General features: G+C 42.5%; 1 protein-coding gene across 1 annotated transcript; it reads right to left on the bottom strand.

Moving 5' to 3' along the window:
- Positions 1–2,947: 2,947 nt before the first annotated feature.
- Positions 2,948–21,814, bottom strand: LOC110293455 (uncharacterized). The gene is made up of 5 exons (XM_085838608.1): positions 21,694–21,814; positions 13,951–14,028; positions 6,187–6,313; positions 5,752–5,812; positions 2,948–4,324 (listed from the first exon to the last, which is right to left on the bottom strand). The coding sequence occupies exons 1-5, from the start codon at positions 21,694–21,696 to the stop codon at positions 3,109–3,111; spliced, it is 1,485 nt and encodes a 494-aa protein (XP_085694734.1). The 5' UTR covers positions 21,697–21,814; the 3' UTR covers positions 2,948–3,108.
- Positions 21,815–26,794: the final 4,980 nt, after the last annotated feature.

Below are 26,794 nucleotides of genomic sequence, written 5' to 3'. Positions count from 1 at the left end.
AGGGGTTGGTCTCCACAAACTGACAGAAGTCCTCATTGCTAAAGACAAGACTATTCAAGCCTATGACCTACCATGTGGCTAGCTCTTTACCTCTCTGCTCCTGTCCCCACCTATCTGTCCTCTTCTTTGTCCCCTATGACATCTCTTCCACCCACTTTCCCCTGCCTGCATCCCTCTCTGCTGAGGAGTTCCACCCTCCAATTCGTGTCCCAGGGATTGGATGTCACGTTTTTCTTACAATCTCCCAGGTGTGAGACATCACCAGAACTTCTGTGGATTGTCTCTAGGCAGAGAAGTTCATCTTTAGATTGCCTCTAGGCATAGAGAATGACCTGACCTTCAAGTATCTGAGCAGGCTTGGGAAGACAAGTATTTACAAAAGTAAGGCTGGTGATGGAACATAAAAATGACAATATCCAGATCCTGCTAGCATTTAGCTCTCTGACAATATAGCAATCAACATAAGAAAATACAGATACACTTGCATACAATGTGAAGGAGAAGTCACCTCAAGACATGTGCAGTGTTCATGCAAAGCCAGAGGACACTGACGCCCATGGTGTGGAATGACACTTTAATGTAGAGTAGTCTGGCTTCAAATGAAAGGGAATACACCTGCCCCAGGGATCTGAATTCTGAGATTATACCAGCATCACTACCCCTTTTTATGGCTATACAGTCACGTAATGTAATCACACTTTGCATATCTAAACAACATTAATTTATGTTCTGGAAAACATCTTTTGACTCTTTGTATTTACACTAACGTAACACTAACACCCTAAGAAGTAGAGACATCCATAAAATGTATTTTATGGTGGCGCACGCTTTTAATCCCAGCACTCGGGAGGCAGAGGCAGAGGCAGGTGGATTTCTGAGTTCGAGGTCAGCCTGGTCTACAAAGTGAGTTCCAGGACAGCCAGGGCTGCACAGAGAAACCCTGTCTCGAAAATCAAACAAACAAACAAACCTGTTCCCACCCATAATAAGGAGAAGCCTGCCTGCTCTCTCTACTCTCTATATGGATTCTTCTTTTTCCCTCCTCTCTGCACTTTGTGTATTACTCTCATAATTTCTAAGTTCCCTTTTAATTTCTAAGTTCTACTCTACTGTCCTTCTTCCTCCTCTTAATCTTGCTCTCTGCTTCTGCTTTGGGGTTATAATACCCTCTGGTGTAATAACACCCTACAATGTAATTGTTCCTAATCTTTTGTACCTTTGCAAGGAGAATAGATCATCCTGGCAAACGTGGTGAAAAGAGGAAGCTGGGGGGCTTGGGGGACAGGTACTGGAGAGATGGCTCAGTGGTTAAGAGCACTGGATGCTCTTCTAGAGATCCTGAGTTCAATTCCCAGCAACCACATGGTGGCTCACAACCATCTGTAATGGGATCTGATGCCCTCTTCTGGTGTGCACTCATAAATAAAATTTTTAAAATGTAAAAAAATTAAATAAATAAATAAAAATTTAAAATCAGCACAATGCAATCAGGCTAGGGGGATGGATATTTCCCAAGACCAGTTGTGAGGTGAAGGTCACTGGGCTGAGTTACACAGGCAGCCTGATTTTGATAATCACATCATGGCACTATGTTATTTGGCAGCTTTAAATGCTTGCGATGCGGTTCAAGGTTCAGGAAAGGGGTTTGAGTGAGTCGTTTACTAAAATTATACACAGCCCAAAAGAAGCCTTCTCTGATGTTTTGCAAAAATTTACTTCAGCTGTAAATGGAATAGTATCAGATTTAGGAGTCAGAAAAATGCTAATTGTAAAATTTGGCTTTGGAACATGCTAATTCAGAATGCAAAACATTGATTAGACCTTCACAGGCAAGCTCAGCACCAACAGAGGAACGGATTAGAAATATGGGTGATACTGGATCTCAAGTTTATGATGCCACTCTGATAGGAAAAGTCATTTCCCAAAGTTCAGGAAACATCGAAATGCCAGCTGTTCTCTCATTGTGGTAAGCCTGGACGCCTGACAAGGGATTGTAGGCCAGGCATTCCAAGAAAGAATTTTTTTTTTTCCAAAAGGAAGGCCCCAGCCTTCTAGAGTATGCAAAAGGTGTGGCAAAGGTCAGCACTGAACTAATGAATGCAGATCCAAAAGTGATAGGCAAGGTAAAGCTTTGCCTTCAGAAACACCCTCTGCGGCCCAGAATCAAATTCAGTTCAATCCTACCCTGTTAGTCTCAAAGAAACTCACCCATAACAACTAAACAAGTTAATGCCTGTTGTTAAAAAACAACACTAGCCTGCATGTGATCAAGGTCAGAGTCACTTCTGTAGATAAGTGAACAAATTCAGGAGAGATCAGAAAACAGGTATTTTCGCCAACTGCTAGAAATGATGAAAAACAAAAGCTGGAAATACAAATAGATGGCACTGCAACTGAAGGTTTGGTACACACAGGAGCGGAGGTAACAATAACTTCACCAAAATCTTGGCATCTAGATTTGCCGCTTCAGGAGGAAAATATTCTTTACAAAATTATAAAAATAGAAAAAGGGAACATTACCCAATTCATTATATGAAGCCACAGTTACTCTGATACCCAAAGCACACAAAGACTCAAAGGGGAAAAAAAAAAAGAGTATTATAGATCAATTTCCCACATGAGCACAGATGTAAAAATAGTAAGATACTTGCAAATTAAAAGAAAAGGCCAAAAGTATCACATATGATGTTCAAGTTGGCTTCATCCCAGAGATGCAGAAATGGTTCAACATGCAAAAATGAGTGGGGGAAAAAAAGTGCAACCAAAATAGTGACATCACAATGCTTGAAGAGATTGTTGACACACTGTTACACTTTTGTCTCTAGAATAAACAATGCTGTGTAACTGAATGTGTGTTGGCTAAAGATCACACCAAACCCCTTCTAGTCATAGACTTCCTTCCGTAGTTCTTTCAGAACCTCAACGACTACTGGGATATGCAGTCTTTAGCAGATTGACCACACACTGCAGATTTTCCTCTTGTATAGACACAATGAAGAACAAAACTTTACCACACTCACTAAATTTGTGGGGTTTCTCTGTAGGCTGATTTTTCTCATGATTTCTAAGGCTACTACTATATGCAAAGGCTTTACCATATTGCTTTGCTTATTCAAAGTGTTTCTCTCCAGTGTGCGTTCTTTTGTGTATTCTGAGATAGCTGTTTTGTGAAAAAGCTGAACCACACTGATTACATTCATAGGGTTTCTCTCCAGTATGCGTTCTTTTATGTCTTCGAAGGTGACTATTATCTGCAAAGGCTTTACCACATTGATTACATACATAAGGTTTCTCTCCAGTATGTGTCCTTTTGTGTATTTGGAGACTATGTGATTGAGAAAAGACTTTATCACATTGATTACATTTGTAAGGTTTTTCTTCAGTATGAATTCGTTCATGACATTGAAGATGATAGTAACGTGCAAAGGCTTTTCCACACTGACTACATTCATAAGCTTTCTCGCCAGTATGTGCTCTTTTATGTATCTTAAGATTAATGTTTTGTAAAAACGCTTTATCACATTGATTACATTCATAGGGTTTCTCTCCAGTATGTGTCCTTTTATGTATTCGGAGATTACTATGCTGTGCAAAGGCTTTATCACACTGGTTGCATTTGTAGGGCTTCTCTCCGGTATGTATTCTTCTATGTATTCGAAGTTGACTTTGATCTGTAAAGGCTTTCCCACACTGATTACATTCATAGGGTTTCTCTCCGGTATGTGTTCTTTTATGTATTATGAGATGACCATTTTGCGCAAAGGCTTTATCACATTGATTGCATTTGTAGGGTTTCTCCCCGGTATGTGCTCGTTTATGTATTCTGAGATTAATGTTTTGCAAAAAGGCTTTATCACATTGATTGCATTTGTAGGGCTTCTCTCCAGTATGTGCTCGTTTATGTATTCGAAGTTGACTTTGATCTGTAAAGGCTTTCCCACATTGATTGCATTCATAGGGTTTCTCTCCAGTATGTGTTCTTTTATGTATTATGAGATGACCATTTTGTGAAAAGGCTTTATCACATTGATTGCATTTGTAGGGTTTCTCCCCGGTATGTGTTCTTTTATGTCTTCGAAGTTGACTGTGATATGTAAATGCTTTCCCACACTGATTACATTCATAAGGTTTCTCTCCAATAGCTATTCTTTTGTATATTTGGAGACTACTGCGATATACAAAGTCTTCACCATACTGAATAACTTCATAGGGTTTCTCTCCAGTATGAATTCTTTCATGCCACTGAGGATAATGGTGATATGCAAAGGCTTTATCACTTTTATTACATTCATAAGGTTCCTCTCCAGTGGGACTTCTTTCATGCCTGCAGAGATAATTGGCACATGAGAAACCTTTACCACATTCATTACATGATTAAACTTTTTTATCTCTATGACTTATTTTTCACAGTGTAGTCTACTGTAAGGAGGAATCAGACTTTAAGGTTTTATCACTTTGTTTACAATCATGCTACTCCCCACATTATAGGATCTCTTGAGTCTTTGGAGATACCAGTGAGTGTAAGAACATTTATTACATGGCTCCCATTTATAGCACCCCTACATGAGGTTTTTCATACAAGAGAGCTGGAAGAACTCAGAGCTTTTCCACACTGATGCATTCAAAACTTCTCCCATAGTGTGAGTCATACTACATTGGTAAAGTGAACCAGGGCACACAGAAGAATTTCCTTATTGCTAGTTATTCATAGGGATTTTCTGTATTGTGAGTCTGTGGATGTATTCTCAATGAAGTCAGAAAACCAATTAAGAGTAATTTTGTCTATCACATTCAGAAAGTCCACTCAACGTGGGATCTACTACATATCTTCTAATTGTTCTGGGAGAGAGAGAGAGACATCCCTTTTTCAGTATCACTATTCTCACAGGACTTGTATACATTGTCATATATGATAAAACTATGAAAAGAATTACAAATGAAAGGTGTTCACAATGCATTCATACAGGTTGACTTTTTGTTTCTCTTGGATATGTGGTATAGGGATTGAGGTATCTCCACCACAACAACCATCTTGACTCTCATAAACCGCCCTTGTCACTAAATTATTAATGTTACTACAAGTATATGAGTAACACCACCTTAACTATGGGTTATGTGCATATTAGAAGGCTTTGGACACACACACAAACATATATATAATAATAATTATGTATATATGTGTATATGTGTATATATACATATATATATGTGTGTGTATATATATATGTGTATATACACACACATATCACCTATTCATGTGTATACCTTCTGCAATATCTAAGTGGTATGAGACTAAACAGACTGGCACTCCTACATCATAGTTCTTACGGTGCTATGATTCAAATAGTGATATTTGTTAAAGCACTTTTTCCTTCTTTGGGAAATGTCTGGAAATGTTTGAGGTGCATGGTTTGATGAGAATTTAATAATCATCCATACACTTAAAGGAGTGCTTTCTGACACTGTTGCTGTTCTTTAAAACTTCCAGGATGCTGGGCAGTGATGGCACACGCCTTTAATCCCAGCACACGGGAGGCAGAGGCAGGTGGATCTCTGAGTTGGAGGCCAGCCTGGTCTACAGAGTGAGTTCCAGGACAGCCAGGGCTACACAGAGAAACCCTGTCTCGAAAAAAAAACAAAATAGACAAAACAAAACAAAAAAACAAAAACAAAACAACCACAACAACACTTCCGGGACATATTGCAGTTTCTTCAGAGGCACAGTCATAGCAGCTTGTACATGTAAATTACCTTCCACGTCTTCTAGAACGTTGACAATGTTCTTCAGTAGGACGGTCTTGCCAATTGTAGCCTAAAATATAATACCAGAAAATGTCGGATCTATTATTGGAAATATGGCATAATTTAAGTTCCTGCTTCAGTGAGCCTTAGAACTATGCCTGATTTATTCATCTCACTCTTCTTCAGTCACAATTGAAATTACAGAAGAGCATCAATATAAAAGAGTTCTCCCGGCCAGGCGTGGTGGCGCACGCCTTTAATCCCAGCACTCGGGAGGCTGAGGCAGGCGGATTTCTGAGTTCAAGGCCAGCCTGGTCTACAAAGTGAGTTCCAGGACAGCCAGGGCTATACAGAGAAACCCTGTCTCGAAAAACCAAAAAAAAAAAAAAAAAAAAAAGAGTTCTCCCTTTATTTTAAAAAGTGAAAGAAAATTCACTGTCTTACCTATGGCACTGAGGTTCCTGTAGGTCTCCAGCATCACATCTTTGTAGAGACTCTTCTGGGAAGGATCCAACAAAACCCATTCTTCCCGAGTGAAGTTCACACGCACATCATCATAGCTCACGGCATCCTAAAATAGTCCATCCATGTGTACAAGAGAAAGCGTGATACTAATAACACTGTAAACGGATACATCCATCCCTTATAATATATTCATATAATTCTGGTTGCTTCCCTTACTTAGTTCCTAGGACAGAAGTTGTAATGGCATCTCCAAGTGATTTTAGAAGGAAATTAAATAGTAAGGTTCATCTCTGTCATTTCTGCAACCTGTGAGTAGGATATAGCCTTGCAAGAGAAATGCCAATTAACAGACACAGAGAGAGAGAGAGAGAGAGAGAGAGAGAAGACATTAGAGAAAGTGTATGAACAATTACTAACTAGAAATAAAGATGGGCAAGGTGAGTGTACTAGCCAGGCTTTGAAACGGGAGGCATGCAACAACCACGTAAGATCTTGGGTGGCTGGAAACGGCGGCCTCCGCCACTAGTTGATGGCTGGAACAGGCTAGCTGATAAGGTTAGGGAGATTCTTCGCTCAGCATCTAGCATCTGTGTTATCCTGCAAGTTCTTTTTTTTTTTTTTTTTTTTTTTTTTTTTCGAGACAGGGTTTCTCTGTGTAGCCCTGGCTGTCCTGGAACTCACTTTGTAGACCAGGCTGGCCTCGAACTCAGAAATCCGCCTGCCTCTGCCTCCCGAGTGCTGGGATTAAAGGCGTGCGCCACCACGCCCGGCTTTTTATCCTGCAAGTTCTAAATTACTAAAGCTGCCTAGTGTTTTCTTCTACAGAGCTAAAGTGGAAGGGAGAAAGAGAGAAGACAGGGCAGTTGATGGCGGCTTGGCAAAGCTAGCCAGCGTAGGCTGGTGGGAGCTAAGCCTGAAGCATAGCCCTGGGCAACGGAAGAAGCATGATTCAAAATTCAAGGTGTGGGTAAAGCTCAGGACAACAGCATATGTTTGACATGTACCAAAATCCACAAACCAGGGTCATCAGCCAATAGTATAAAAACAAAAAGGCAGGCATGTTGGCCCACAACTACTCCCTGTACTCTGGAACCAGAGGCAGATGGATCTCCAAGTTTGAGGCCTACCTGGTCTACACCTACTTTCAGGACAGCAAGGCTACACAGAGAAACTTTGTCTTCACAAACAAACACAAAATTAAAAATAATTAAAAAAAAAAAACATCAACATCAGGTTAGAAAAGCATCTTGGTACTGAATAGCTCTTGCTCACAGCATACCATATATATATATATATATATATATTTTTTTTTTTTTTTTTTTTTTTTCCGAGACAGCCCTGGCTGTCCTGGAACTCACTCTGTAGACCACGCTGGACTTGAACTCAGAAATCCTCCTGCCTCTGCCTCGCCTCCCAAGTGCTGGGATTAAAGGCCAGCGCCACCACGCCTGGCTGGAGGTGTCTACTAAAAAGGGAGCGCCTGCTACTTTACTCCAGAATTTTGTTATAGACCAAGAATACATTCTTACTTAGAAAGCCGCAGGTTGGTCCCGCCACATACCAACTGCTACAGTTTTCTCTCTTCTTTCATTTCCCTGTCCCCATTTCTTTATTGTACATAAAGTAACTGGTGTATGTACACAAGCATAGTGCTCTCTCTTTCTTTTCCTTTTTTAAACGAAATGGCCAATGTTCTGTTCTGGTTGACATCAGATGGAGATGGTCTGGGGAAAAGTACTGGGTCTGTGAAGACACCCCCCTCTCCATAGTGGCACGCTCATTCAGTTGTTGTTTTGTTTTGTTTTGTTTTGTTTTTTGAGACAGGGTTTCTCTGTGTAGCCCTGCCTGTCCTGGAACTCACTTTGTAAACCACGCTGGCCTCGGCTCATTCAGCTCTTATCTTTATATTCCAGTAAGTTATTTTGCTCTCATTGTTTTAACAAAAGAACCCATCAACACCAAATCTTTGCATACCTTTGTCATTAGAGAATTTTAATGTTTTTCATTTAGCATTGTAAAACAAAGGACAATTTTATAACTTTTTTGTCTTAGGGTTTCTATTCCTGCACAAACATCATGACCAAGAAGCAAGTTGGGGAGGAAAGGGTTTATTCAGCTTACACTTCTATACTGCTGTTCATCACCAAGGAAGTCAAGACTGGAACTCAAGCAGGTCAGGAAGCAGGAACTGATGCAGAGGCCATGGAGGGATGTTCCTTACTGGCTTGCTTCCCCTGGCTTGTTCAGCCTGCTCTCTTATAGAACCCAGACTACCAGCCCAGAGATGGTCCCACCCACAAGGGGCCTTTCCTCCTTGATCACTAATTGAGAAAATGCCAAGCTCCTTTCTCTGTGATGACTTCAGCTGTGTCAGGTTGACACAAAACTAGCCAGTACACTTTTTTTGTATGTAACTGTTACATGTAGGGCAATCTGTCTTTAAGTACAGATAAATTACTCCTGAACAAAATGATCCTAGATAGTTTTCCCTTCAAGTCAAGTGTTTTGTTGTTTAAATAAACTTCTTGTTTAAAATGAAAAAAAAAAAAAAAAGAATGAGGACATCATGAGTTTTTTCAGGCAAATGGATGGAACTAGAAAATATTATCCTGAGTGAGGGAACTAAGACCCAAAAGGACATGCATGTTATGTACTCACTAATAAGTGGATATTAGCCAAAAAAAAAAAAAAAAGTACAGAATACCCAGGATACAATCCACAGAACTCAAGAAGGTTAACACGTAGAAGGGCCCAAGTGAGAATGCTTCAATCCCACTTAGGAGGGAGAAGAAAGCAGAGAGCAGAGGGAGGGAGGGACCTGGGTGGGAGAGGAAAGAGGGAGAGGAAAAGGGGAACATGATCAGGTGTGTGGGGGTGGGGGGAGAAAAGCCCTGAGGGCCAGCAGAATGAATGGAAATATGGAACCTGGGGACTGGGAGGGAAGGGACCCTCTAGAATGTACCATAGACCTGGTAAGTGAAAGACTCTCAGGACTCAAAGGGAGGGACCCTAGAGGAAATGCCCAACAGTGGGGAGAGGAAACTTGTAGAGTCTGCCTCCTGTGGAAAGACCCCATCAAGTGGAGGGGTGGGGTTGCTATCACACAAGTCAAAAACTCTGACCCAGAATTGTTCCTATCTAAAAGAACCGCAGGTACAAATATGGAGAAGAGAATGAGGGAAAGGAAGTCCAGTGATTGGACCAAAGTGGGATCCACCTCAAGGGGAGGCTCCAAGGCCACATTATTACTGATGCTATGGTGTGCTTACAGACAGGAGCCTGGCATGGCTGTGTTCCAAGAGGCCCAACAAGCAGCTGACTGAGACAGATGCAGATCCTTACACCCAACCAATGAACTGAAGTCGGGGACCGCTGTGGTTGAATTAGGGGAAGGGTGGAAGAAGATGTGGAGGAGGCATGCCCCATAGGAAGACCAGAAGTTTCAACAAACCCCTGAGATCTCTCCGACACTGAGCCACCAATCAGGCAGCATACAAAAGCTGGGCTGAGGCCCCTAACACATATACAGCAGAGGACTGCCTGGTCTGGCTTCAGTCAGAGAAGCACCTAACCCTCCATAGATTTGAGGCCCCAGGGAATGGGAGGGCCTGGTGTGTGTGTGTGGGGGGGGGCATACAGGGGAGAGGAGGAATGGGATGAGGAATTGTGGGAGAGTGGACAGGGGTTGGTTATGACTGAACTGTTATCTCCTCTTATGATAAAGAAAATGGTCTATTTAGGGTCACTTGGGTGCTATATTGTTTCCTGTGATGGATGAATAAACTTAAGTCTGCACCAGTGTGAGGAAACGCAAACTTTTAAAAGCCAAATGCAAGAAAGCAGACTGTTAAAGAAACCGTGTGTGTGCACTAACTGCTTTATGAGTCATAAGCCCTTCCGAAAACAAGCCTCTTTCTGTTTTTATGCGCATGTTTACATGTGTTACAGAGAACGTCTTTGATGTGTGTGCAGGTGACGCACCAGAGAAGAGGGTGTCAGATCCCCTGGATCTTAGGTAGCAAGGGGTTAAGGGTCTCCCAATGTGGGTTGTGTGCTGGTACCTTAAGTCAAGTGAACTCCAAGAATATTTTCTGAGTGACTTGCCCAGAATATATACTTTTTATTCAATAAATGAAAATTCCTAAACAGTTTAACAACAAAAACCTAAAGAAAGAAAGAAGTAAATAAAAGATCCCTGAGATCATTATTAAGAAGTTCAGTAGCCGGGCGTGGTGGCGCACGCCTTTAATCCCAGCACTTGGGAGGCAGAGGCAGGCGGATTTCTGAGTTCGAGGCCAGCCTGGTCTACAAAGTGAGTTCCAGGACAGCCAGAGCTATACAGAGAAACCCTGTCTCGAAAAACCAAAAAAAAAAAAAAAAAGAAGTTCAGTGTGGGACCAGGTAGGATGCCTCCAGACCTTCCCCACACTCTCGGACCTGAGACCAAACAGCAGGGTTGCCCCTAGTGAGCAGCCTCCTCTCCCCCTGCCCATACCGTCTGTACAGATCGTCCCCATCTGCCCTGATAATGGGAGAATTCAATATCACTTCACCAACAGACAAGGTCCTCCAGATAAAGACTGAACAGGGAAATTCTACAACTGACTGTTTAAAAAAAAAAAAAAAAAAAGTGAAGGGGGTTGGAGAGATGACTCAGTGGTTAAGAACACTGACTGCTCTTCCGAAGGTCCTGAGTTCAAATCCCAGCAACCACATGGTGGCTCACAACCACCTGATGCGTCTGAAGATAGCTACAGTGTACTTAATGAATAAATCTTTAGGCCTGAGCAAGCAGGGACTGAGCAAGTAGAGTTGACCTGAGCAAGTGGGGCGACCAGAGCAACCGGAGCAAGCAGAGGTCCTAAAAATTCAATTCCCAACAACCATATGAAGGCTCACAACCAGCTGTACATGTACTCATATACATAAAATAAATAAATCTTTTAAAAAAAGAAGATTGAACAAAAAAGGATAAAGACAAATTCCCCACATGAAAATAGAAGCAAAAATACTCAATAAAATACTTGTAAACTGAATCAAAGAACAGATCAAAAAGATCACCTACATTGTTAGAGTAGGTCTCATCCCAAAGATGCAGAGATGGTTCAACATACGAAAATGAGTAAATATAATCCACAATATAAATAAACTCACACATACACACTCACACACCAAGAAAAACAACAACAAACACCAATCACAATATCATCTCATTAGATTTCAAACAGGCCTTTCACAAAATCCAGCACCAATACATGATAAAAGTCTTGGAGAAATTAGAGCTATAAGGGACATACCTAAACTTCTGAATACATTTACAGCCAACATCAAATTAAATGGAGAAAAACTCAAAACAGTTACACTAAACTCGGGAACAAGACAAAGTCGTCTAATCTCACCCTATCTATTGAATACAGTGCTTGAAGTTCTAGCTAGAGCAATAAGGCAACTGGAAGAGATCAAGGGCATATACTTTGGAAAGGAAAAACGCAAGTATCCTAACTGGCAGATGATATGGTAGTATACATAAGTAACCCTGAAAATTCACTATCAAATTCCTACAGCTAATAAGCACTTTTAGGAAAGTGGCTGGATCAAAGATTAACATTAAAAAAACAACAACAACAACAACAGTAGCTTGCCTATATAAACATGACAAAGAGAGTGAGAAAGAAATCAGGCAAACAACAGCCTTCACAATAGCCTTAAATAATATCAAATATACTATAGTACACCCCCCTCAAAAAGAGAGAAAGAAAGACTTGTATGATAAAAACTTCAAGTCTTTGAAAAATGAAATTGAAGAATGTATCAGGAAGTGTAAAAAAAAAAAAAAATCTCTCACGCTCATGGAACAGTTGGATTAACACAGTAAAAACAGCCATCCTACAAAACACCAATCTACAGATCCAAATTAGTCCCTATCAAAATTACAACAGAATTGTTTACAGACCTGGAAAGAAGAATTCCAACACTTCATATGGAATAACAAAACCCACGATTACTAAAATAATCCTGAACAAAAGAACTGCATGGTATTGGCATAAAGTCAGACAATGTTGATCATCAATGGAATCAAATGGAAAACCCAGACACAACCCCACCCATGTCAGGACACCCGATTTTTGATTACAGAATTCACAAATACACAATAGAACAAAGACAGTACCTTCAAAGAATGGGGCTGGTTATACTGTATCTCTACATAAAGAAGAATGCAAATAAATTCATATTCATCACCCTGAAATAAACTCAAGACCAAGTGGGATGGAAGACCCCAAAATAAACCAGACATACTGAAACTGTTAGAAGAGAATGTGAAGAAAAGCGCTGAAGGCGCTGGCACAGGAGACAACCTTCTGAACAGAATACCAATGGCTCAGGCTCTATCTAAGACCAACAATTAATATATGGGACCTCATGAATCTGAAAAGCTTCTCTAAGGCAAAAAGCACAGTGAACTGGACAAAGAGACAAGGCAGCCTAAGGAATGGGAAAAGATGTTTACCAACTGTGTATATTACACAGACAGAGACCTACTATACAAAATGTATAACGAACTCAAGAAACTTGATGGTCAAAGAACAAACAATTCTATTTAAAACTGGGGTACAGAGCTAAGCAGAATTCCCAAAAGAGGAAGCTCACATGGCCTAGAAACACTTAAAAATGTTGAATAACGGCTGGGCGGTGGAGGCGTACGCCTTTAATCCTAGCACTTGGGAGGCAGAGGCAGGTGGATTTCTGGGTTCGAGGCCAGTCTGGTCTACAGAGTGAGTTCCAGGACAGCCAGGGCTACACAGAGAAACTCTGTCTCGAGAAAACAAAAACAAACAAACAAACAAAAAGGAAATGTTGAACATTACTAGCTATCACAGAAATGCAAATGGAACTACTTTGAGGTTTTTTTAAAAATACATGTCAGAATAGCTAATGACAATAATAAAAGTGACAGCTCATGCCGGCTAGGATGTGGAGCAAGGGGACCACTCTTACATTGTTTGTGGGAGGGCAAACTAATACAGACACTATGGAAATCAATATTGTGTTTCCTCAGAAAACTGGAAATTCCTTCAAGACTCAGCTTGGGCATTATTCCCAAAAAATGCTCCATTCTACCAGAAGGACACCTGCTCAAGATGTTCATAGTGGCTTTAACCACACTGGACAGAAACTGGAAATGAGCTAGATTTCTCTCAAATGAAGAATGGGTAAAGAAAATGTGGTACGTTTACACAACGGAGTACTACTCAGCTGTTTAAAAAATGACATTAAGACATTTACAAGAAATAGATGTAACTAGAAAAAAAAATCAGGATTAAGTGGGTTAACTAAAACCCAGAAGTATGAATATGGCATACATTCACTTATAAATTGATAGTAGCTATTAGGTTAATGATAAGTCAGCTACAGTCCACAGACCCAGAGAAGACAGGGAAAGAGGAGAGCTATAGAGGGAAATGTGTATCTCTCTGAAAAGGAGAAATAGAAAAGATTCTGAGGGTGGACTGGGGGTGAATGGGCACAGAAGTAGGAGGGATCAGTTGAGAGGTGAAGAAAGTTCGGTGCAGGGAGGAACAGCTGAAAGTAGGGGAGTACTGGGGAGTTGAGCTAGATACCTATAGCACTGGTGACTTCCTAGAGTCTATGAAGATGACCTTAGTGAGAACTCCTAGTAATGGAAAATGCAGACTCTAAACTGGCCATCCTTTGTAGAAAATCAGGGTTTCAGTGGTGGCTTACATTTGGTTGAGATGTTGTCAAGGAGATCCCAAGGAGATTCCAACAACCCAGGCTGATGCTGGGCCAGAAGGTTGGTCTCTGAAAATGGGAGAAAGGCCACATTGCTGAGGAAAACTTCTACACAGCTCACTGAATGTAGAGTTGTCAAGCAAGTGCAGGCTTGGGTATTCACTACTATATTCTGGTCTCTTTGGGGTGACAGTCTTTAGAAGTGTAAAGTCTTTTAACCATTGCTATTGTCTTCATTTCATTTGCAAAATGTCCCCCCAAGTACCCAGCATGTCCTCAATGAATGAGCATTTAGGTTATTTTAAAATTTAGGATACCATGAATATTACTACAATGAGCATAAGAATTCCGATACTTCTTAAAACTAAGAAGTAGACTGCAGGCACACACAAGCTTGGATAGCATGAGACTGTGTGGAGAACATGTTTTACTGTGTTGTTTGTGGTAATGAGGCTCCGTGGGTGAGGCTGTGTCCAAATGGATCAGAATACATAAACTAAACATGTTCTATTTCACATCAACTATAAAAATGCAATAAGGTTTTAATTAAGTGTAGCTGGTATCTGTGGTAAATCACAACCTACTGCTACCAAGTTTATTTTGTATGCTACTACACAATTCTCTGCACTGTCCAACTCTGGACCATGTTTTTTTTTTTTTTTTTTTTTTTTTTTTTTTTTTGGTTTTTCTTGACAGGGTTTCTCTGTATAGCCCTGGCTGTCCTGGAACTCACTTTGTAGACCAGGCTGGCCTCGAACTCAGAAATCCACCTGCCTCTGCCTCCCGAGTGCTGGGATTAAAGGCGTGCGCCACCACGCCCGGCTCCATGTTTTATTTTCACTTTTATCTTGTCAATTAAATCATACTTGGTAGGCCAGGGTCCTTGCAATGATAACAATGTATTCTGTGTCACTACACTCACACTAAAGTCCTCTTTCTATGCCTTTGAACCTTATTTCACATCTATTTCAGTTTCCCTCCTTCCAGGGGATCCACATTCAGGGAGGGTCCAAGGCCAAGGCCTCTGCCCAGGTCACCACATGGACCAACAGAACCATAGCCTGACCCACAGCCGGCCTCAGTCCCAGCAGATCAGACTCTGATAGCTCAGTAGAACTACTCCTGGCCTGGGGACAGTAGGCTCCACATTCACCATGTAATGGCTTATGGTCCCCCTCACGGCTCTCTACAGCTGCATGAGAGGAGAATCCTGGAAAGAATATTCACTACCCCCGCCCCCCTGGTGCTCCTGACTGCTAGGCTGGCCCAGAGTCCCTCATTAGCTTGGACAACCCTGCTGGGCCTTAGGACAGCAGCAGCTCCTCTACTGGAGGAATCAGACATCAAAGGACTTAGACAAACAAGGCATTCCCGCTCTGCCCCTCCACCCTAGGGTCAGACAGGTCTGGGAAATCTGCATTTTAGTACAATTTTCCAGTCTCCCAGAGCACTTCCTGTTCCTCTTTCAAAGCCCAGGGTCATTAGTGTGCACGTTCCACTGCACACACAACGCCCACTGTAGCCAACTCTACCGCATAACTGGGGAGCCACAGGCAACCTTTAGTGAAAGTCAAACAGTAACAGCAATTAAAGCAGAAGGTGGGGGCTGGAGAGATGGCTCAGTGGTTAAGAGCACCAACGGCTCTTCCAAAGGTCCTGAGTTCAAATCCCAGCAACCATATGGGATTTGAACTCACAACCTTCCATAACAAAAATCTGATGCCCTCTTCTGGAGTGTCTGAAGACAGCTACAATGTACACACATATAATAAATAAATAAATAAATAAATAAACAAATAAATAAATAAATAAACAAATAAATCTTTTTTTAAAAAAGCAGAAGGTGGCCATGAGTTTGACTGTAAGGAGTGATGGATTAATGGAGGTCAATGACAAAAAGAAATAAAAAGAAAAGGACAAGGCTGCTCCTAGGTGTGGGGCAGTAGAACATTGATTATAGATAAAACAGGAGAGCACAGGCACACAGGGACATCTGGGAGAGCCCAGAATGAACTTGAACTTGACTATGAGTTATGTGACGAGAGGTAGCAGGGAGAGCCACACCAAGAGGCCAGGCAGATAAATGGTAAATAAACATGACCAGGGAGTCAAAACAGTTGGATTACATGAGGAAAGACAGCTGGGAGAAGGGCCAGCAAACCCGTGGGCTAGAGGTCAGGACCACCCAGCAATAGGTAAGGACTGAGAGATGCTGGGAGAACCTGGAAGGAAGGTCTGCTTTGACTTATTAATTAGGCATCTCAGTCAGTTGTCCCAGGGTTTGAGAATTAACAGTAGGGAGGAATGAGAAGGTCCGAATGATTTAATTTAGTCTCAAAAGTTACTTTAAAATGTTGAAACGGGCCTTATGGTCCCATATTCTTCAGGGACTAGACATGTGAATTAGAGCACACCCACAACATCTCACACCTTCCTCTCAGGTTGTACATTTTCAGACAGGAAAAATTACATTCCTATTAGGTCGAGCTACATCAGTTTCTCCAGTCTTTTTTGGTTAAACAGAAATTTGGTTTCTAGAAATAACTTCAGTGCCTAGCCCAGAATCTTGATTGCCTTGGCCTGTGAAAATGGCCAGTTTGGACTTGTAGTGATCATCTAAAATGGATTACCTGACTACTCGTTGCTAATGACAACTACTATCAAAGCAGGAAAGCTCTCTCTCACCTTCCTTCCCCCCAGTCCATTTGTGTGCTGTGAATACACCAGCTTCAATGTTCCTCACTAAACTCAATTCTTACACAGGTCTCTTGTTGTTTTTAATCTCCCACAATGTCCAGGGAGAAGGGAGGACCCTCACTCAGTGGTGTTTTCCCTTCTCATTGACCAGTCAGGGCCCAGCCTGAAAGGAGTTGCAGGAATTTCTTCCATGCCCAGGGAAGTACAGCCAGGAGTAGAGGTTCAAAGAAAGTCTTAGTAACACAGCATGAGCAAGGCTGGGCTACATGAGGCCTTGCTATAGAGAAATATGCAAGCCCTTGAGAGAAAGAAATGTAATTCATATTGAATGGGAAACACTGGAGAAACACAGCATGAGCAAGGCTGGGCTACATGAGGCCTTGCTATAGAGAAATATGCAAGCCCTTGAGAGAAAGAAATGTAATTCATATTGAATGGGAAACACTGGAGAAACACAGCATGAGCAAGGCTGGGCTACATGAGGCCTTGCTATAGAGAAATATGAAAGCCCTTGAGAAAAAGAAATGTAATTCATATTGAATGGGAAACACTGGAGAAACACAGCATGAGCAAGGCTGGGCTACATGAGGCCTTGCTATAGAGAAATATGCAAGCCCTTGAGAGAAAGAAATGTAATTCATATTGAATGGGAAACACTGGAGAAACACAGCATGAGCAAGGCTGGGCTACATGAGGCCTTGCTATAGAGAAATATGCAAGCCCTTGAGAGAAAGAAATGTAATTCATATTGAATGGGAAACACTGGAGAATAGAAACCAGTACCACATCAGAGCCGTGATGCATAAAGAAAATGAAATTTAAACTGTAATAGTAACAATTGACTTTCAAAAAACATAAATATAATTGAAGAACAAATAGGGCCAGGCGGTGGTGGCAGACACCCTAAATCCCAGCACTTGGGAAGCAGAGGCAGGCAGATCTGAGTTTGAAGCCTGCCTGGTCTACAGAGTGAGTTCCAGGACAGCCAGAGCTACACAGAGAAACCCTGTCTTGAAAAACAAAAACAAAGATGAAAACCAGATAGGTATACTGACTTTGAAAAAGATCAGACCCTTCCCTTGTAGAGGGAATGGCATTAATAAAATACTGTTTGACCTTGCCCCTGCATGCAATGTGAGCTGCTGAGATCTGTACTGGCTACAGCCAACAGCCCCTGTCTGCAATCTCTGAGCTAACAATGCCAATGAGGACTGCACAATGCACAATCTGCACAGGACAGACCACTGACTGGAAATATAATAGCTAGCTCAAGCTAACCTTCACAAATTGTACACCCACCAATCTGGTCTGATTTCATTCAAATACATGAATTGATGCATACTGGGAAATTACAAAATCACTCACTTGCCTGAATCAGGTTCTTCTTCATAACAGTGATTCCCTACAGCTGACTCCCTTAAATATTAGTCTGTGATCTACACACTGCCTATCCTGCTTCACCCTGCAGTCTACACATTATACTCTTCTCCTGTTCTGGTCTGAAAGCGGAAGCCATGCTGCACCTGCAAATACGTCTCCTGTTGCTGCAATGGACAATTATTTACATAACTCAAAAGGGTAATTTTAAAACTCTGTTGTGGGACAGCCTTTTAATTAAAGAATTTGGGAAGTTTAATCAAGAGAAAAGCAAGGCCATTGCCCTGGGGAGCAACAGACTGAGATTTCAAGGTGATCTGAGTCAACACAGCTTGTCTCAGAAACATTTTTGGAAAAGGCTGAAGATGCAGGTGTCCTCGAATGAATATACCTTCCCAAGGAGAAATCACCCCATACAATAATAAACATTAATTAAGAAAAGTCTCTTGGGCTGGTGAGATGGCTCAGCAGGTAAGAGCACCCGACTGCTCTTCTGAAGGTCCAGAGTTCAAATCCCAGCAACCACATGGTGGCTCACAACCATCCGTAACGAGATCTGACTCCCTCTTCTGGAGTGTCTGAAGACAGCTACAGTGTAATTACATATAATAAATAATAAATAAATCTTAAAAAAAAAAAAAAAAAAGAAAAGTCTCTTTATGAACACCACATATTCGGCTCTGGGAGTCCTCAAAGAGGAGTCAGCCTAGAAGCAATTTTACATTCCACATATGGTATATCCCTTAAGTCTTTTAGATTCAGACCCCAGGTTATGCCATCAATTCTTTAAACATGGACTGCAGACTGCAAGTGTAAACACAGGCAGATGGGAGATACATAGCAAAGATTGTCACAGAACTAAGGACACCAGCGTGCTAATACAGCAGTCCTTTAGTTACAAGGTCCTAAGTGGAAAGTCCCAGCAGATGAGGTAGGAAAAGTGTAGGCAGAAAAGATAAAACCCTGCAGTGGAGAGGTCTGGTGTTTTTAACAAATTCTAAATCATTCAATTTGGTCAAGAAAGTGTCAGGAGCCAGATGCTGGGTGGAAGCTGGGTAGCGCAGAGAGGCAGAGAAAGCACCTGAACACCTTTCTCTTCATGTGAAATCCCAGAAGGAATCTCTTTCTGCCACACCTTCTCAAATGACATCCTCCAAACTGAATGTACCTAAATGCTGCTTCCTGTGCATCTCTCTGTCTTTGCTCCCAATTCCCTCTTACTCTCTGTGACTTTTACTTAATAATCCTAGGTTCTCTTCCTGTCAGCTGGTTGCTTGGGGCACTTCTTGACCCATGCTGATTTTATTTAATCTTGTTACACTCAGGGTTCACAGTATGATCAGATATCCTACAATAAAGGTCTTGCACAAGCTGTATCTCATGGAGTAAGCTTCTTAAGAAGAATAGCATCTTGGGCTGGAGAGATGGCTCAGTGGTTAAGAGCACCGACTGCTCTTCCGAAGGTCCTGAGTTCAAATCCCAGCAACCACATGGTGGCTCAGCCAAAAAAAAAAAAAAAAAAGAAGAAGAAGAAGAATAGCATCTTGTATATTACTTACAGGGGAAACACGGAAAGAAATGGGAGACTTCTATGAAGTCAGCAGAAACTATCATACAATGGGACAAACTCAGGAGGAGTCTATCAAATCCGTGCTGGTCACAGGGAACACAGGATATATCAGGAACATTACTGAACAAGCCAACAGTGGACCTGGGACTAATAACCACAGCCCCACCTGGTGGCAGGAGTTGGGTTCTCAGGATCTGACACAACCTCTCCCCACAGGTCCTGGCTGCAGACCATTACCACCTTTCCCAAGCATATATCCTTGCTTTAGAGAAGGAGCTCTGTATAAATGATTTTATTCACCTGAGGTAACTGTCTTCTCTGAGGCTTACTGACTCAGCCTATTTACCTAGCCTAGTCCTGAAGGTTTCTAGTCTCTGGACAATCCCAGCTTCAGAGATTTACTGCTGAATAAGCTCGCCTTTCCTAGATTTTCCTGAACTCTTGCTGGCTGGTCAACTCAGCTGTTCTGACTCAAAACTCCTCTCCACACTGACTAATTCAAAATCTTTCTCTCTCTCTCTCCCTCCCCCAGCCCCTGTCACATGGAAAGCCTTACTTGATTAAAAAAAAAAAAAAAAAAAAAAAAAAAAAAAACAGCCCTCGACACTGCAGAGTTTGCAAAAAAAAAAATGACAACAGTGTAGTCTTTCTCATGTCGCAGAACGATGCTTTTCTCAAGAAGAAAAAAAGGTTGGACCATTGTGGCACAAGAGACCTTAGGATTGGTTGTAACCCTATAATGCCACCTTGACCAGCTTGTTACAGGACTGTTCTTTGACAAGGGCGTTTGCTTTCACATCCAGACCTGGACTCCAGGTTCTCCCAGCATCCCTCAGTTCTCACCTCGCATACCCTGGCCCCCAACCCTGAACTTCCCAGCCCAGGGGCTATGATGCCCTTTCCCCAGAGGCTCTTCTCCATACAATCCAAATATTTTGGTCTCCTTAATCAATCAATCAATCAATCAATCAATCTCTCTCTCTCAAGAGTGCGCGCTCTCGGGCTGGTGAGATGGCTCAGTGGGTAAGAGCACCCGACTGCTCTTCCGAAGGTCCAGAGTTCAAATCCCAGCAACCACATGGTGGCTCACAACCATCCGTAACAAGATCTGGCGCCCTCTCCTGGAGTGTCTGAAGACAGCTACAGTGTACTTACATATAATAAATAAATAAATCTTTAAAAAAAAAAAAAGAGTGCGCGCTCTCTCTCTCTCTTGCTCTCTTCTCACTCTTTCTCTTTTTCTTCTCTTCTCTCTCTGTCCCCTGCCTGCTTTCTCTTTCTCTTCCCCCTTCCTGCCTCCCTCTCTCACCATAGTAACTTCCCTGACCTCGGTCCTTGGGGCCAGTGAACAAGAGCGGCTTCCCAATAAACTGGCATTTAATATAATCCAAGCTGGCTTGAACTGGCTCATTTGAGCAGCAGAGAACAAATAACTTATCAATGGGAAAGGCCTAGCAGCTGGTTGTAAATCTGGTTTGTCTCCTTTGTTCTGCTCTTCAGCCATATTTCTAAACAATCCTAGTGAACAAAAATGTGTATCCTAGCATCCTATCTAACAGACATGGTTAGCATAGTACCCATCTGTAGGGTGTTTTAGACGGCATCCTCACTTATCTAAATTCTATGTGGTGTGACTTACCCTCTCCTACGCACTGCAATTCCTTTACATCATAAATCCTATTCTTCTACATCACAGATTAACATTGTAGTGTTACCCAACACGTGAGGCACCTTTTACAACCGCCACAAAATGAACTCCAAATGGACCTTACAACTAAACGTTAAATGCTAAAGGAAAAAAGTTGTAGAAGATACTGAGAGAAACCAGGGTTCTTCGAGTTTGGCATCTTGCCAAGGATGATCCTGCACACAAGTCCCTACTCCAAATGCTTGGCGCAGAAGCAGTCCGGATAGTGACGTTATTCAGAGCCCACTACCGGGTCCAGGGAATGACTAGAACTAAAACAGACCCCACAGGTGGCCACATCTGGCCTCCGCTTACCACCCAGTCCAGGGGAGAACCCACCACACCAGCCCCCCAGGTTCATCCGCCTGCTCCTCCCCGATGTGGGCAGTGACCCTGTACTCACCATGTCGAGACTTAGGACCTTGCCTGAGCGTCCCTCAGAGCACCCAGTACTAACTTCCCCTTCTTCCTCCTGAAATCAAGGTGGAGAGCTTGCATCTGTAATTCTCAAAATTAACCTGGAAGCCTCCTCTGCCCAGGAACTACGTAAGTTCCTGGAATGCTGGGAATTGTAGTTCTTTGGAAATAACAAAGGCTCATGGGAAAGTACGGTGGCCTAGTTGAATATCTAAGAAGAAACCGCTGAGGCCGTTCGAGCTGGCAAATTCCGGGGGAATTTTACTGACCCAGGTCTGTCTCTTGGTCAGTATTTAATATTTAATAAATGCCTGCTTTAAATTTGGTTCAAAATTGTTGAGTTGGTCTATTTCCAGCAAAAATCAGGATTAGCGTACAGGAAGCTAACTCTACGCCACAGTCTCTCTTCAATACTTACACTGGAGAGTGAGCTGAGCTGCCGAGGGCACTGAGTGCCCTAGCTCCAGATTTTTACATCTGGCAACCAAAGTAGAATCCTCAAAGAAACAAGCAGTCTCTAGTAGAAGCTAAGATAAGCAGTTAGCCAGAGGGGGTTCCAGCACAAACTGGTTGAGATAAGTTAGCAAGGATATCCAGACCTTGGGTTCCTAGAAGTGGAGTTGAGTAATTTTCCTAGAATTCTTGATCAAGGAAATCAAATTCTAGTTAAACCTGAAATGGCCTCAGCGACAATACAGGATGGAGGAGGGATGAGGTCTCCGTCCAGCATCAAGAACGAGGAATGAAGGCAGACATGGTTTAGCATAGGTAGAGGGATCACTTGACCTTGAGGCCAACTTGATCTATAGAGAGAATTCTAGAACAGCCAGGACTGCAGAAAGAAACCTTGACTCAAAAAAAAAAAAAAAAGGAAAAAAGAAAAAAGAAAAGAAAAGAAAATCCGACCATGTAGTGCCAGCCTGTGGAAGAGTCAAGGCTTGGCCAAAGTGTGAATGACTTTACTGGCTTCCTGTGAAATCATGTAGTCGCATGGAAGGTTGTACGCTGGACATCATAACTAGGAAATGTCTGCAATGGGGGAGATGTGGAGACCTTCCTCAGCTCTTCCTTCCTGTGCTCTAGCCTGTTCTAAACTCAAGATCGTCCCATAAAAGATAACTGAGTTCATCCTTGTTGAACATTCCCCAGGCTCTTTGCCTTTGCCTCTCTGTGAACACTTGGAGGATGCATCTTCTTACCTTTTTGGGACTCAGAGTTCTGTCCATAGAGAGGAAGAAGGGCTGTGGGTGACCAGGGATTTCCCTGTGGCCAGCACCTGAGGGCTGAGGATGGCTGAAACTGCAATTGTCCCAGGAATCACAAGCTTGGAGAAGGAAAAAGGCTGCCATTCCTCGGGGCAGAAATTAGAATCAGAGAGTTCTGACTGGTCAGTCCTCCTTGCAGGGGAGACTGGGTTGGAAGTGATAGGCTAGTTTAGCAGCAGATGATGGTACATGCCTTTAACTCCAGCACTATGAAGCCGTGGTAGCAGATCACTCACTCAGGTTGAGGCCAGTCTGGTCCACAGAACTAATTCTAGAACAACCTGGAACAAATTCTAGGGATACAAAGGGAAACGCTGGAGAGAGAAAGAGAGAGAGAGAGAGAATATGATGGGCCAGTGATGAACAGGACCACACTTGACAAAACTACTCACTTTCTACTTTTTTTTTTTTTTTTTTTTTTTTTTTTTTTTTTGGTTTTTCGAGACAAGGTTTCTCTGTGTAGCTCTGGCTGTCCTGGAACTCACTTTGTAGACCAGGTTGGCCTCGAACTCAGAAATCCGCCTGCCTCTGCCTCCCGAGTGCTGGGATTAAAGGCGTGTGCCACCACACCCGGCTCTCACTTTCTACTTTAATGTTAAACCTCATGTCAAGATCCAAAAGATGGAGTTTGAGAGGTGGTGTTGGGGGGCGGGGTGCCTCACCACCCAGCTCAATATCTTTTTTGAAATACTCATTTTATTTATATGCATACCTCCATGTAAGTATATGGTGTGTGTGTGTGTGTGTGTGTGTGTGTGTGTGTGGCCTCTGAGGCTACCTGGACTTACAGGCAATTGTGAACTGCCCAGTGGATGCACTGAGAACCAGATAGATTCAGGTCCTCGGGAAGAGCAAGAAGAGCTCTTTAACTACTGGGCCATCTCTTCAGCCTCCTCACGTCAATATCTTATCTGCAAAATGCCTTTTGCAATGTCTACTGTGTGTGCTATAGAGAAGAGAGATGAGCATGGCTTGAACTGTACCCCCCACATGTGTGTCCAAGGTCTAAACTCCCCAGCACATGGCTGTATCTGGAGGCCAAGCCTTTAGGAAGTAAGCAGGTTAAGATCAGGCCCTACTCAAATAAGGTTGCTATTCTATTAAACAAGAGACTTCAGCAAGGTCCAAGCATAAAGAGATTATGAGGAAACCTGTGAGAGAGTGGCTATCTAAAAAAGAAGGAAGAGACCTTCAGAAGCCAGACCACCAGTGCTTGACATCAGCCCCCAGAACTAGGAGCGGTTAGATTTCTGTTGGGTAAACATAGCAGTCTCTGGTGTTGGGCCCAGGCAGGCCAATGGAAGCTACTCTAGGCTCACTGTCCCTGGTCTGAACTGCTTGAGATTAGATCTACTTTAGATTTCAGAATTTTTTAAAAAGTTTTTTTTTATTCACTTTACATCCTGCTTATTTCCCCCCTCCTGGTAACCCCCTCCCACAATCATTGCCCTCTTTCCCCTTTCCTCTGAGCAGATGGGGTCACCCTGGGTATGCCCCCAACCTTGGTACTTCAAATCTCTGCACTTCCACTCCCGCTGAGTCCAGGCAAGGCTGCCCTGCTCTGAGCAACAGCTTTTGGGATAGCCCCTCCCCCAACCCCTGCCCTGCTCAGTTGTTCACAACCCACATGAAGGTCAAGCTGCATATCTGCTATATATGAGCATGGAGGCCTAGTTCCAACCCATGTATGTTCTTCAGTTGATGGTTCATTCTCTGAGAACCCCACGTGTCCATATTAGTTGATATTATTAGTATTTCTGTGGCTTTCCTATCCCCTTAGGGGCTGTAATTCTTCCTCCTATTTTTCCATAAGAGTCCTCAAGCTCCATTCATTGTTTGGCTGTGGGTGTATGCATCTGTCTGAGTCAGCTCCTGTGTGGAGCCTCACAAAAGACAACCATGCTAGACTCCTGTCTGCAAGTATAACAGAGTATCATTAATAGTGTTCGGGACCGGTGCTTGCCCATGGGATGGGCTTCAAGTTGGGCCACTTATTAGTTGGCCATTCCCTCAGTCTCTGCTCCCTCCCCTGTGCCCACATTACTTGTAGAAAGGATAAATGTGGGGTTAAGAATTTTGTGGGTGGGTTGGTGTCTCAATGGCTCAACTGCAGTTCCTGCCTAGCTACAAGAGGTGGCACCTTCAGGTTCCATATCTCTAATGTAGTAAGTCATGGCTAAGATGACTCACATTGATTCTTGGGAGCCTCCCTTATTTCGGGTCTCTATCTAGTCCTGGAGTTGACCCCCACCTCCTCACCCCCATCAGTTGAAGATTTCCATTCATTTTCATGGCCATCTAGCCATACCTCCTGTCCTTCCCCACACTTGATCCTGAATCCCGTAGTCCGCTCCCCATGTCCCTCCCTCCCAGTTCCCTCCTTCCATCTGTCTCTTATGACTATTTTTTTCTCCCTTGTAAGTGAGATCGAAGCTTCCTTGCTTGGGGCTTCCTAACTGTTCAGCTTCTTTGGGTCTGTGGAGTGTAACACAGTACCTGTATTTTATGTCTAACATCCACTTATAACTGAGTACATACCATGAATGTCCTTTTGGGGCTGGGTTACCTCACTGAGGATGATATCCTCAAGTTCCATCCATTTGCCTGACTGTGGTAAAGCCTTTTCATATAGCAGTAGTCTTAGCTATCATGAGAAAAGTCATACCGCAGAGAAACTCCACTAACATCAGTGTGGTAATATTTTGCACTTCGTGATATCTTTATACAAGAGTACAACGTTTAGTATGTATTGATCTTTTAGAGCCGTGGCATATTCCAATAGTCTTTGAGGACCTGAAAGAAACTCATACTGAAGGGTATGTATGACTATAAAGGTAAGGCCTTTAGCCAATGCACATTCAATTACACAAGATTATTTATTCTGGAGGGAAAAAAATCTTACAAGTGTCAACAAACTATTCAAGCGCTTGCAAAAAAAAAAAAAGTAATTTAAACAATTAGTTAACTTTGTTAGATTTCACCGTTCTCTTTATTACATGAAATAATTCATCCAAGTGCGACACTTTGTGGGTGTGTATCAGAGCCTTTTCTACTGCTGTGATAACCCACAATGTCTAAGGAAACTTAAAAGAGGTTAATTTGGCTTAGTGTTCCAGAGGGATATGGAATCACCAAGAAAGCGGCATCCCAAGGGTCACACTGGCAGCTAAAGCAGGACGCTCAGAGGTCACATCCAAACCTGAGCTCGAAACAGACTGGGAACTAAAAACTGGTGCATAGATGTAAATTCTCAAGGTTACTCCAAGGGACACATGACCTCCAGCAGGGCGCTTCCTAAGTCTTACCAAATGAAAGAAGCAACTGACCGAGAAGGAATGGTCTCTCTGACTTCAATCCTACATCCTGGGTTTCTGTCACATGGACCACTTCATGATGAAGAAAACCTCTGCCGGTAGAGGCCTTCAGATGCCTCAACACCTGAATTACACGAATGGATGTTTGTACAAGAAAAGCACTTTGCGGGGCTGGCAAGATGGCTCAGTGGGTAAGAGCACTGACTGCTCTTTGGAAAGTGCTGAGTTCAAATCCCAGCAACCACATGTAATGAGATTTGACGCCCTCTTCTGGTACGTCTGAAGTCAGCCACAGTGTACTTATGTATAATTATAAATAAATCTCAAAAACAAAAACAATGGGGACTTCCTTGTTCTCATTAAAATCTTACAAAAAAAAAAAAGAAAAACACTTTGCAGTAATAATTTGTGTTTAACAATTTGTTTCAATTTTAAATTTGTATTTATTTTTATTTGCATTGGTGTTTTGCCTGCATGTATGTCTGTATGAGAGTGTCAGATCCTGGAA

This window comes from Mus caroli, unplaced genomic scaffold, assembly GCF_978045245.1.
Source record: "Mus caroli unplaced genomic scaffold, Mus_caroli_1 scaffold_6, whole genome shotgun sequence".
NCBI lineage: Eukaryota > Metazoa > Chordata > Mammalia > Rodentia > Muridae > Mus > Mus caroli.
The sequence above is the reverse complement of the archived record's forward strand: the minus strand, read 5'-3'. Positions and strand labels throughout refer to the sequence as shown.